This window comes from Copidosoma floridanum, unplaced genomic scaffold, assembly GCF_036245765.1.
Source record: "Copidosoma floridanum isolate Cflo_tuat_1 unplaced genomic scaffold, Cflo_Japanese_pri ptg000029l, whole genome shotgun sequence".
Classification (NCBI taxonomy): Eukaryota; Metazoa; Arthropoda; class Insecta; order Hymenoptera; family Encyrtidae; genus Copidosoma; species Copidosoma floridanum.
Genome location: NW_028321906.1, coordinates 2930156 through 2943738, shown reverse-complemented (window position 1 = coordinate 2943738; position 13583 = coordinate 2930156). Strand labels below are relative to the sequence as shown.

The 13583-nt window shown below is 30.8% G+C and overlaps 1 protein-coding gene across 3 annotated transcripts; it reads right to left on the bottom strand.

The window, feature by feature from the left end:
- Positions 1-2080: 2080 nt before the first annotated feature.
- On the bottom strand, positions 2081-7914 carry LOC149373675 (uncharacterized). 3 transcript variants are annotated; one of them, XM_089595925.1, is made up of 5 exons: positions 7848-7914; positions 4832-5144; positions 3678-4255; positions 2966-3587; positions 2081-2536 (listed from the first exon to the last, which is right to left on the bottom strand). In XM_089595925.1, the coding sequence occupies exons 1-4, from the start codon at positions 7854-7856 to the stop codon at positions 3000-3002; spliced, it is 1488 nt and encodes a 495-aa protein (XP_089452051.1). In that variant the 5' UTR covers positions 7857-7914; the 3' UTR covers positions 2081-2536; positions 2966-2999. The 3 variants fall into 3 exon arrangements, with proteins under 3 accessions (XP_089452051.1, XP_089452052.1, XP_089452050.1); XM_089595926.1 differs by lacking the exon at positions 2081-2536 and having other exon boundaries at positions 2545-3277; positions 3356-3587; XM_089595924.1 differs by lacking the exon at positions 2081-2536 and having other exon boundaries at positions 2545-3587.
- Positions 7915-13583: the final 5669 nt, after the last annotated feature.

Below are 13583 nucleotides of genomic sequence, written 5' to 3'. Positions count from 1 at the left end.
ACGAGTTTAGTATACTATATGTTTCTGCCTGAGAATCCGGAGACAGCTAAACGGAAGTAAAAAAATTTATATATGTACATATTTAGGTATATGTATAAATATATGTACGATTAAAATTGGCAATAAGTTTATAGGTCAATAAATATCGAACCAGTCAAATTGAGCGATTAAATATTTATTCTCAACACACTTAGGGTCAGTAATGCTCTGCTGATGACTATTAGGAGTTTATGTTTAAATTAATAATTAATAAACTTTACATAGATTAGCGGTTGTGGATATAACAATGGTTAAAAAAATAGTATAAATGATAAAAGAGTCATGGTTTTTTTTATTGCAAAATAACTGTGTAAACATAATTTTTTTTAGTGTACTTGCAGTATCTCAAAAATTAAATGATTTTTTTTAAAAAAGGTAATTAGATAAAGTGTTATTAGTGTTACTAATAAATAGCACTTCTTCTAGTTTACGAATATCACAACAACATATATAAAAGTAGCTAAGAAAAAACTACACAAAGAAGCATATTCAACGCATATTACAAGGTAATTTTTTTATCAGTAGTTAATTGTGAAACTAAGAATCTTTGGCATACAGCCTGTTATGCGTTTTGAGCTACTTCGAGCGCCTTGGGAAGCTCGGATGGCTGCTGGCTATGGACACTTGAAGGTGCTCGTCAACCCGAGCGTAAACATTCCAACGAAATGATTTTTATTTGTCGAAGAAACAATTTTTTTTTTTTTTTGACAAAATTTTTTGATACCGAAAAATTGAACAGTCAGGGTGACGAACCATCAAAAATCGTGTTCAGTAGATCGTAATACACTTAAGAAAACTGTGGTGGGTTTATCTTAATTGAATAGGTCACGAGATCCTACCTGGCTATGAGACAACCTATTTTTCCTTTACTTTGCTGTGTACTCTAGACCAACGCAAAAAAATTGGACGTATAAAAAACGGAGACTTATCTTAGAAAATATTTAATTCTATCATACTTTATTTTCTGCCTGACTCCTCACTTAATTACTGATTTCGAATATCCACGTTTGATTTAATTGAATAAATTTATCCTTCATTTTGAACAAAAAACTGCTAAGGTAAAAAAATAGATCGTTTATCTGGTGGTGCATTGCACCCGAGAGACCTGCAAATTATGGTCCAAAGAACTGCTTAGACTTGCACGTTTGCCCTGGTTAGAGTGTATGAGATGCAAGCTCGATTTTTCCTACTGAGGACACAGTTTAAACTTGTAGGTGAAAAACGATCGTTTAAAGTTGTAAAAACAATTTTCCATACTAATTCAGTTATATATATAAGCTGTAAAAAAGTACGAAATAAAGTTTTCTATTCAGGAATTTTGTAGAGGAATGAAATTTTACAAAATATTAGGTGGTATGAACTTTAATTAAATTGTAGTAAATTTGATTAAAATAAAAGATACAGATAAAAATAGTAGATTGTTTTTACAATAATGCATAGCTTTTTCGTACACGTTCCAACTTGAAAAAGATATTCAGTGTAACTAATTAATCTAAACTATAATTACTTGATATATCCTAGGTAGTCGTAAATATTTTTATGTAATGCAACATAAAATCTTTTTGTGTTTTAGTTGTAATAGTTGTTATTATAAAATAATTTGTCACACAGATAGATTTTCATATGTGTAAAACAAGCAATCCGTTATAGTTGATTACACATTCATTTTTGTATTTCACACATCACATTATTCTTGAGAAAACGCTAAGCTTAAACCTTTTTTTTTATAAATATACATGGATCAGATTATAATCATTAAAACTTTCAATAAACTAAAAATTAATTTTAAACGAGGTATACATAAAAAAATATTTATTACTGATTTAATAAAATAAAAGCTTTGGTTAAATCTTGTGCTGTTTCGATTTTTTTTATTCAGTTTACATATTTTATTACATGAAACTTAATAAATTTATAAAACCTTTTTGATATTATAAATAGATCTCTGAATTATTTAGAAACAACAGGAAGGTCTCTATGGCTCAGTATCTCAATATCAATGTAAAAAGTTTATTTTTTAACAATTAATAAGTATATCATGTTTTAGAAATATAATAATATGTATTCTTAAATATCAATCTAAGAAAATGTTGCATTTAGATATTGTTGGCCTTGCAAACGCAATACTATTCGTTTGTTACAGATGAGTTTTGCTGAGTGAGTGATTGAAATAATAATGCATTTACGACTTTATTTCAAGATATGTTTCAAGCACATGGAGTTAATAGTGAAAAAACCAAATGTTTTTAAAGCCATCTAGTTTTTGACTTCTTCGATGGATTAACAGGTAGCTTATGCATTTTTAATTTAAAAATCTCAAAAATCAAAGAAGGCGTATTTGGATTCGGTAAAACATCTTTGCTAAGCTTATCCGCTGAATCATTGATTGATTTCGTAGCATGTGGCAAGTGACTGATCCTGACGGTGCTCAAAGATTACTTTTTGCCTTTGTCACATTTGACAAAATTTTTGCTTCCATATTTTGAAAACTTGTTAGCTGAAATAAATAACAGAGGTACGGATTTTTTAGTAACAAATATTAGTTACTGTATGCTGTGAATGTGTAAAGATAAACCCCTTTTTTGTTTACAGATTCATATTAACATATTAAACGACGATAATTGGTTTGAAAGAGAGAGATTTAAGTGAAGTTCTGTCAGGTAAATCTGCGAGTTACAGTGATCGTGTATGCCATAGCACTGTAAAAATGAAAACAAATCATCGAGTAGGTACTATTTGTCATAAATTAAAAAGTAGTGACATAATTGTTAGTGTGCTCGCAATCAAGTTGATGCAATGTGTGAGATGTCCAACTTTTAGAGCCTCTGCATTGCGCATAAAAAGTGTACCGGATCGTAGAAAAATCAAATGTACAGTTTAGTATCTGTAAGAGGGTAGATAGTTGTTCAATTGTTCCCATCATTACCTGCACTCCTAGTTTTACGTAATCCAGTATCGCACTAACTTCGACCTCTCATTCCATCTTTATAATCCTTCTCAATTTTCTCTGCTACATTTCCACTTTTTTCTCTTATATTCTCTGTACTCGCTACTTTATTAGCACTCCGACTCACTCCTTCATTATCCTCTACATGTGTACTTGCTTGTCTGTGGGCATCTTCTTGTAAATCTTTGTTTTTACCTCCATCATTACAAACTTCATCTCCTCCATATCCTTCTTTGCGTTGACCTTGATTATCATCTTCGGGCTTATCTACATGTTCACTTCTCATATCACCTTGATGTACATTCTCATAGTTACTTTCATCATTATTATTAACTTTAACAGTATCTCCACTTTTGTTTTCATGTTTACCTGCATTTTCACTTTTAACTTCAAGTTTACTTCCGCGTCTATCTTTCTGCTCACCTTTACCATCAGATAAACATGTATCTACGTGCTGTTCATGTTTATTTCCATATCCAATTTTACTTTCACCTTCATCATTATTACCGATATGTTCATCCTTATCATTAGCTACATGTCCACCTCTATCATTACCTCTTCTTGCATACTCCATTCCATCGCCGTCCTTATTAGGACGAACCTATAAAAAATGTAAATTTACGAATGAACATCAGAAATTATATTTATAAGAAGATGAGTGTATTTCTAGTAAGTAAAAAAAAAGAAGTACCATATTATCAGGAACACCGTCGTTATGTTTAATATACTTCATCATTTCTATATTGGGTAAAAATGAGTTAGGATACTCATTGTTATCGTTTGATGTATCGCATACTGTGCTAGGAGTGTGTTTCTTTTTACGTCTCTCAATGACAAGTGGTTTGAGTTCTGTAATCTCTGAATATACATGCCCAGAAACATAATCCAAGCTATTTTTCCCTTTGTTGTTAATTTTATTCACATCCGCTCCAGCTTTTAGGAGAAGCTTCGTCAGAGGGACGCTGTCTTTTCTTACGGCGTATATTAAAGGTGTGTCACCACTCTTGTCGGCAACGTTAACCGGAGCTCCAGCATCAATGAGCAGCTTTGCCAGAGAAGTGTCATTTTTTTTTGACGACTCGATGGCATGTATCAACGGAGTTTGGCCTTTTCTCCCTGCAACGTTGACGTAAGCTCCAGCGTTGAGTAATAGTCTTGCAAAAACGATACCTTTTTGCACGGCGAGAATCAACGGTGTATCACCATATCTATCTACAATGTTGACTTGAGCGTTAGCATCAAGAAGTCTTTTGACGACGGTATCAGGTACTAGATTTTTGTAAGCAAAAGAAACAATTGTTATTATTACTATCATTACCATTACTAGTACTTATTACTATTTTTTTTGTATCACTGATTTTTTTAAATAAATTAGTTGTGCTTGGGTAGTTTCAGATCTTGTCTTTTTATTATTTTTATATTTTTCTGTTTAATAAAGTCCAATGAAAGTGGTTCACCAGCTGCCGAAACATCGAACACAAATTTTATGTTTTTTGTTCGTGACTGTATTTTATTACATTATTATTATTATTATTATTATTATTATTATTATTATTATTATTATTATTATTATTATTACCCCAAAAGATGAAAAACTACCTCATTATTACACCATGGAGGTCAAAAAAATTTTCTACATTAATAAAATAACAGTTTTCAATACTTTTGGATGCAATATTTTATTACATTCGAAAAATTTATGTAATGTGTATCAATAAGATTTGAATCTAGATTAATCACAGAAATGAACCAAAAAATTGAACGGTAGAAATCAGTGCATTTCACTTGCAACTCTCATAAATGTTACAAAATTATTAAGTATTTTTTTGTTTATAAATTTCCTACCTGCTTTTTTCTTCAAGGCTATCAATAAAGGGGAGTCAAGGTCGTTATTGGTCGTAAATATATCGGCATTTGCATCTAACAGAAAATGTACTGCTGCCTCATGGTTGTATTCCACTGCCGTTGACAGAGGCGTGTCTCCATTAAAATCCCTTGCATTCATATCGCACCCTTCTTCAATTAGCTTAGCGATGACGCTTGTGTTCTTTTTCTTTGAAATGCATGTAAATAGCTTTTTGTTTTTCAAAGTGTATTCTGTATCATCATCCTCATCATCTGGACGTCCCGTTATCATCCTCCAGAATGCTTGAAAAATCTGAAGAATGAAAAAAATTATAAATAATGGTATGCTAAAAGTGTAAAAAATATCAATAATATGATTTGAGGTTTAGAAACATATTGTATGAAAAACGAAGAAAATATAAAAAAACCAACAAAAACACAAATAAAATGAAAATATTGGGTGTTGTATTAAAAACAAGCAATGCTATGTTAGTAATAGTAAAAATATGATGGAGAATCTAAAGTATACGACAAATAATTAAATAGCAGCTGCGATCTAGAGCCATCCGTTAATGGAAATTGATAGCGCTGTTCTCTCCTGTGGACTGTAAGAACCTACCCCTCATAAATAAAAATCATTCATATTGATGTGCAATGAAATATTCATATTATTCATAAAGGAAAGTTTATTAATAAAATATTTGTAACAAATCAATATACAAGATTTAAATGCTATTATAATAAACATTTAATTTCAAATTTTGCTGCTTTAATGATATAGTACTACAAAATGTTGGTACATGCGCCACGGGGACCTTCATAAAAAAGCTCTTTTTTTTATCTATTTTTTTTTTTTTAATTCAGATCATTGTTCAAAGTATTCCTAAATTTTTTTAAGTGCAATTTATCCATCATTTTTCAAAGAAAATTTTAATACATTTTACATTAATCGAGCAGGCTAACTTTTTTACATTTAACTCAACAATAAAATAGCTATTGGGAATTAAAAAAAAAGAAGTTCTTCTATCTACAGTAGTATATAGATTTCTAAATAAGCTTCACTAATTATTTAAAAATAAGTAAATAACCTCAACTGTGCCAAAATTAATGGATTACTTTGAAAAACGCAATATATTATCGAAAAATTCATTGAGAATTAGAATATGGGTATTCTGTTGATTGAGAGATGGTAATGAAACAAGCTATGGTAGAAAATAATGTGTAGAGGTGTTCATAAATAACAGTATTACATGGATGAAGCTTAAAAAATCGACATGTATAATTTAATATTCTGTCATGAGACATTTGCCAGCTCAACTTATCACATTGAATATTGCACGAAATAACTTCTCAACTCAGATCTGTTTCGTATTAATCATATTAGTAAAAAAGTGATTGGTTGAATACATCATACGCTTCCAGCAGTCATTGCCATGTAATCTCAGTGTAATGTAAGTGTGAGAGAGACACTAGACAATCTATTCTCCCACACTTGAACTGAATGCCCATAATTACCATGTAACTTCATTATTGTAGTAATAGCAGTGGTTATGAAATTTGCCTTTGGTTTACAGCTGTATTTCAGCTTGGCAAAGAGAGAGAGGAAAGAGACATGATAAGTATATATAAATGTATGAACTTAACTAATAGACGAGTAGGTAATAAGTTCTAGAAAGAGCAGAAAATAAGTATTGAGTTTACGAAAAATAACTCTAGCTTGTCAGATCTCTACTTTTTTAAAAATTAGTTATGCAGGTCCTTCCTATGAACACTAAAACCGAAATTGTAATGGAATATAACGTTTGTTAAGACAAGTCAAACATGTGTGTCTCATAGCATATCCAAAATTATGATTAGTAATTAAAAAAAAAAAAAAAAAATTAGTACTAGTAATATGACTTTCTTGATGTTCCTCACATTAACATCACCTTTCCAGAGATTTCACTTTCGTAATGTGATAAATATGAATTATTCTGCAAATTTATTTACACATACATTAAAACAGTTACTGATTCTGAACTGGACACAATGTGTTAAATATATTATAGGCTAAGCTAAGAGCAAGTAAGCTAGCACCATATATAATACTTATGTGTCTCACTACCCTTGACTGGTAAAATCTATCCTCAAGGGTAATTATGCATTTTAAAAAAATCAAAGAAAACGATACGATAAGCTAGTTTGTGCGCTAATTTTGAAATCAAAACCCATAAACAAAATTTTAACGGGATGACAGTAATAAATTACAGTTTATACTTTCATATAAGAATTCGTCCGATTTAAGATCTCTTCCAATACTTGGGTAACCCAACTGATTTATCGATTTATATAATTTATATACTCTAACCTAACTCCCTAGATTTAATTTATTTTTTTTAATTTTTTTTTTAATCAAACGTTGCACACAGAAATAATATTTAAGAATCTTGACTGAGTGGTATAGATCCTTGCATCGATTATTACGTAGTAGTCACGCCTGATATTTTATTCCTACACCTATGTTACTGTTTTCTCAGCTAGTCAGGAGATGTGCAGTTATTAAGTTAAGCTAAGAACATGATTATATATCTAGTTTCCCCACATAAAATAGAGGATACTGGAATGCATTTATCAAGTTTTCGGTCTGAAATTGACTCTCTGAATTGAATAAATGCGCATTGGTAACCGCCATTTTGTTAGATAGGCTAGTGCTGTGTATCTATCTACACTGTACATTTTCTATACTTGGCTTGTATTTTAAGTTATTTTAATTATAGAACAAGCACACAGCTTACTAGTAAAATAAGAGGTAAATTATAGAACTGACACGGTAGGTATAGTGGAACAGAGAAACGTGTGTGTTTGCAAATATATTATATGACATAAAAATTTTAAGACTAAGTTTTGAAATGGTATTGTGCTGTGAGCAGATGCACCATATTTTTTGATAACTTGAACGTTTTAAATCAAAGTGCGTGATGTAGAAGGGAATAATTCTTATAGAAATTCAAATACTTTATTGAACTAAAAGTCATACCTTTGCCATGATACCAGAAGTTCGTTGAAACGAATGTGCCTACTTCGAACAGGTTTTACTTTACTAGAGACTAAAATATTAATTTAGTTTATTTTTATGAAACGTAAAGAAGAAAAAAATGAAAATAGTTCAGTACCTATTACCACGAGGCTCCTATATCACTAAGAACATGGAGCCACCCAAATTGGTTAATACTTTGTTTTTGGCCGTCCAGTCAAAAGATAAAAATTGATAAGCTAATGAACCTTCATTCTGGAATGCATGTTACGTAGACAACGTACAAGCTTGAAAGACTTGACAGAACTAAAACTTTTTCCACAAAGTAGTGTTAAAAGGTAGCGATAACGCACATCATTTGACGCTTGCGTAGAAGCAGAGTGCCACCGATTGGTTCAGCCACTTGAATGCTTCAAGGACCTTAGGTTTTGAACTAAGTAAACTTCGTATCCATATAAATATATTTATAATGCGTATGGAGTGGCAAAAAATATTGGAAGGGGATGAGTTGACGATAGCGTGACTAACAGCTGCTTATGTGACCGTAGCTAGCAGGTCCTGATGTTACTCTATACTTGTGTTATCCTAAGTACCCGGAACACAAATATAACTTGAATTTTAATTGATGATTTGACTGTAACGATTTTTCAATAGTCAAATCACGATTTTCTTGATAATTAGGCCTTCGAGCAGTTGACAAATACTGGGATCATTAAGTTGAAAGTAAAACATTTTTGGAATTTTTCTAGCGGCAAAAATACTTCAATTGAGTGGGCCAGCGTATCCGTTAGTCAATAAAAAGCACAGGATATGACGAAAAAGCATTTAATAATTGATAAATAAATCATTCTCTCGTACGCTGCTAAGCCAAGTGCAAGAGAACGTTACTGTAACTATAACCATTTCAGCATTTATCAATGTTTTTGGAGATTCATAATCAGGTGAGTTGTGGTTTAGCTAATAAATAGTTACATAATTTTTTTTTTTAATATTTGTTGGTTTTATTTTTTTTTTCAAACGCTTGAAAAAAGCTGTAGTAGTGAAATTTGATACTATTTTTTACGAATATTTTTATTTTCTGTAGAATAATGTAAAAACACTTATTGTTCGTTCAAGATCTTATGTATTACAACGGTGGTTATTTATTTTTTCAAAAAAGTTAAAACCACATTTCTTCATAACTAGAGAACCGTAATTAAACATAGTTAATTTTAAACAATGGCTTACATATTAAGTAATTTTTCTTTTCACAAACAATTTTTGGATTATCAGTTTTTGTACAGCTTATTCATTTAAAAAATCGTCTTTGTTATTCGTACTATTTTCAGGAAGGACATACCCGACAACATACATATTTTTACGCTTTTCAAGGATCAAATACTAGTGCTAGAAAAAAGCATTTAATAATTGATAAATAAATCATTTAAAACTAAGTGATTGCGATTAATACATTTGCGTAAGTCAGATAAATGAAACGTTTTAAAATGTAGAATATTAATAATTAATACATGTTGAAAAATTGGCCAAAGGCAAATAAAAGCGAAAATTATTAAATTGTTAAAAGTTATTAAATGTAAACTGCAACAGCAATCTAAAAAAAGTACCAATAAAATCAAAGAATACAAATATCTGCTGATGTCATAAGATAACTATAAAGTTTCATATCTAAGTGCTCCAAAATTTCACTTAAAAGTAATACATGAGTCTAAAAGTTAAAAATTTTTGTTTTGTTTCTTTTTATCAAATTAAACAAACAAAAGTTATTTTAAAATATTTTTATTTAAATTCAGTTTATATATTTAATTACGATAGTAATTAAGAGTTTGCAAATAGGTACGTTGTTGATTAATTTGTTGAGTTTCGGATCGAAATGACTTCACCAACGCATTAACTAATTAAAAAACATCTGACAAAGTATTTATAAGGATTTTATTTACAAGAAAAATCCATACAAAAGTAATGTTAATGGATAGTTACACGTGTTCAAATAATTTTTAGTTAATATTAATAAATAACAAATATGTAATCAACACAGGGTTCATATAACCCTGTGTGAGTACTTTGCACTCCAACTTTTAACAATAATGCTTAGTGGAAAATTTCTTATTCGAAAGGTTATCTAGTTTTCGCAATTTAATAAATTACAAAGAAAAGTACAAAACTTTAATTTTTTCCATTCAAAATATTTTAATGTTGTTTTAATGGATTTTCTGGGAGCTTTTGAGCTTTACATAGATAATGAAGATTAACAAAGACTCTTACGAAATTGAGAAAGTGACAAACGTGTATACCATCTCATCTCAAACATGCTTAAAAAAATTCTCCTGGCTACAGGATGAACAACGAAAATCGCGTAAAAATTTATTTACAATTTAATGTAAAAATTTGGGGGGTGGAAGGTTGGTATTTTTCTACTGAGCTCGTATCGGTCATTCATAACGAACCTCCAATGAAAATCGTTGAAGTGACAGCAAAATATCCAAGGTGGCAGTACTGCTTGTGAAATGAGAAATAAATTTGTAAAAAAAAAGAAACTATTCATGGGTACAATATTACATGTCGTGACCCTCGCGATTGCACACTCTTGGCCAATGTACCCGTCGAAGTTGGGTAGGTACCTGTGTCCGTCTCGCATCTGAAATCCACGCAAAGAGTTCAACGCGAGTACTTGTCTCCCTCTCCCCGCTCATTGCGGACACCCAGCTCCCCCGGCTTCACCTCCACCGTCCATTATTTACCCTTCCCTATAACGTTTTTAATGAGCTATACGCTTGTATACATGCACGCGCACGCCGGAGTCCAAGGCACACGTGCGCGTAACGTAATATGCGCACGGCAGCGATAACCGATTGAAATTCGGAATCGAATCCTTCATCGATGCGCGTATTAAATTGGCTCCGTATGCGCACGATGGCAAGGACGACTTTGCGTACCTATATGTAAAAAAAGGGACGGGAGAGAGAGGAAGGATCTATACTCTGTTCGGAGCGGAGAGGGATTTAATTGGAATGTTTCGAGAAAAGGGATGTATTCTCGAATCGGGCTGAATTTAATGAGGCTCGCGTTCCATTCCTATACGAATCTTCCCTCGCGCAGTTCATGGGGCTCCTCATCCGAGATTATACGCAACGATATAGAAGAGTTTGAATTTATGTATAAGGAGGAGGGAGAATCAAGGGGGAAGGTATGGGTTTCGCAATGAAGGATGATCTCTATACCTTCGACGGCCAATCGAATTGCCAAAGCTGTTGTTTGGATATACGAATACTCAACGGATTATTTTTCAATATTTTTTCGTACTCTGATATTAATACTGCTCGCATAGAAATCTTGGTTTTTAGGAAATTTTTCTCAGGTTTGATATGTTGGGTGACCTGATAATTCAAGATGAAAAAAAATCAACGGTATAGTAGGTACTTGGCCATTTTTAATAAATTACGCACAAACTTTTCACATTACCATTAAAATTTTGTTCATTCGTTTGTACACAAGTTCATTATTTCAGAGCCATGTACTAAAGTCGAAGCCGCTTGTGTATACAATAATCTTTGTTTGAAGAAAATTGTGATGTGATAAAGTACATTGATGTCAAATATTTTTTGCATTTTGACCCTGCATATTTAGTATAAAAAAAAAATTTTCATTACAAATCAAGCAAGTTATCGATTTTATACGCTTGTTACTATATTTAATAAAAGTATGGGTCCCAACGTGAAATGATAGGATACATGCATAATTTTTCAACTTTTTTTTTAACAATAACTTCATACCCAGCACTTGGTGTAAGTTCTTTTGCATCATTGCGATTATTCAATAAACGTTTCATCTTGCGATGTCGCAATAATGATTGTCTACAAAACAAAACAAACATGTTATCAGGCTTGGCTTTGTTTCTTTGCTTTAAAAAATAATTGATAACGCTGAAAAAAATTACGTTCTTCTTAAGAAGGTATACATGCATATGAATTTTTTCAATATTTTTTCTAGACGTGTTTTCGAAAAAAAACAGTTAATTCCACAATTTTTTTGGTGTCAGTTATTAAATTGTATTCAAACTATCATTTAAATAAACCACAATATTTTTAAAAAATTTCTCCCAGTTAAAAATAAGTTATTTAGAAATTAGCTGTTTTTCAAAAATAGAGTAAATAAATAAAAAAAATCACACGATAAGTCTTCAAAAAGTGACATTTAATACAATTCAATTAGTTATACCTACCCCCCATACGAAGCTCTTAAATTGTGCTATTGAAAATTTTTTTTCTCTAAAATATGTCAGGAAAAAATATTTTAAAAATTCATATGCACATATTATATTCTTTACAATGACGTGTTACCTAATATTTTTTATTTCTTGCCATAACCTCCTTATCTCACAAAAGGTATTTGGTTGAAGTAAACACCGGAAAATTATATGTATAAAGCACAAATATATACAAGTGGACATCGAGACCTCTAAAACATTTTAACTGAAAAAGTAAATATTAAGAAATTATAGATGGAAAATATAGTTTGAAAATTTTTAAGTACCTTAATAGACATACAATTAATTATGTTTTATTTTTAATTCATTCATTTTTAGAAGTTTTAGTTAATAAATTTTTCATAGCTCAACAGTTGATAAAAATAATAATTGAGCAAGCATAAAGTTTTCTGGTGTACAAGGAATTTTTTTCATCAAAAGATTATTTTACGTACGTGTGTAGGTAGTTTTATCAAAGTTCAAGAAGGAAAGCCTTTCATTTCAGGCGTTAAAAGAAGAGAACGTCTGGTAAAAATGTTAGAAAACGCGGGGATAAATAATGAAGCCATTACTAATACATATTTACACTTAGCTTGATAATAGCAAAAGTAAAATAAATGGAGGTGAGGCTGAAAAATGTAAAGAATCATACTTCTGGAAAATAGAGATGTAATAAATATGAAGAAGAACAATGTAAGAGAAATGTGGCTTATAGAGATTCGTTACAACATATAATTTCAGCGTGCCATTAGCCAGATGTATAGACGACGACTGAAGCATGCAATCAGTCTTTTCTCGGTGCTTTTGTTCCTTTCCTTACTAATAAAAAGTAAAAAAGCAAAAAACAATTATATAGCAATTTAAGAGATCTTTGAAATGAAGAGGAAAGATAAGTAGATAATAATGAGGATTTTTTGCTTGATGGTTTGCTGATGCGACTTTGACGATGTTGATGGGCAACTGGTTCGACGAATTAAATATAGTTAGTGGTATTATATTAACTTAAAGTCAAGAAATGACCCTTTCGTTTGATTCATAATTCACTATAGGGTGAAAGATGCTGAACTGAACTTTATTTTTGTTTTCCTAAATAAGTCTTTATTGTATATTTCTACTACGTTGAAATTTTCATCGATATTGTGTAATTGGTGGTTCAATAGCTGCTGAAAATTTTACCATGAAATGAAATCGTCCGTGAGACAGTAATAAACATTTTTTAGTTTACATAATGTCCTTAATTATGAGATCTATTACTGGAAATTTGATAATTTTATTTTGGGGATGGACTATGATATAAATCATGCGTTAAAAAATGTGTAAGTATGGGATACTATTTCCTAATCATCATAAGACATGAACTCCACAAAAACTTTGAGTAGTTTATACTCTCAAAAGAAAAAATAGAATAACAGTATTTATCGTAAAAAATTCTCATTTTGAGTTATAACAAAGACGAATAGAATTTTCTGTAATGGTCTGTAATGATAAAAATTGTG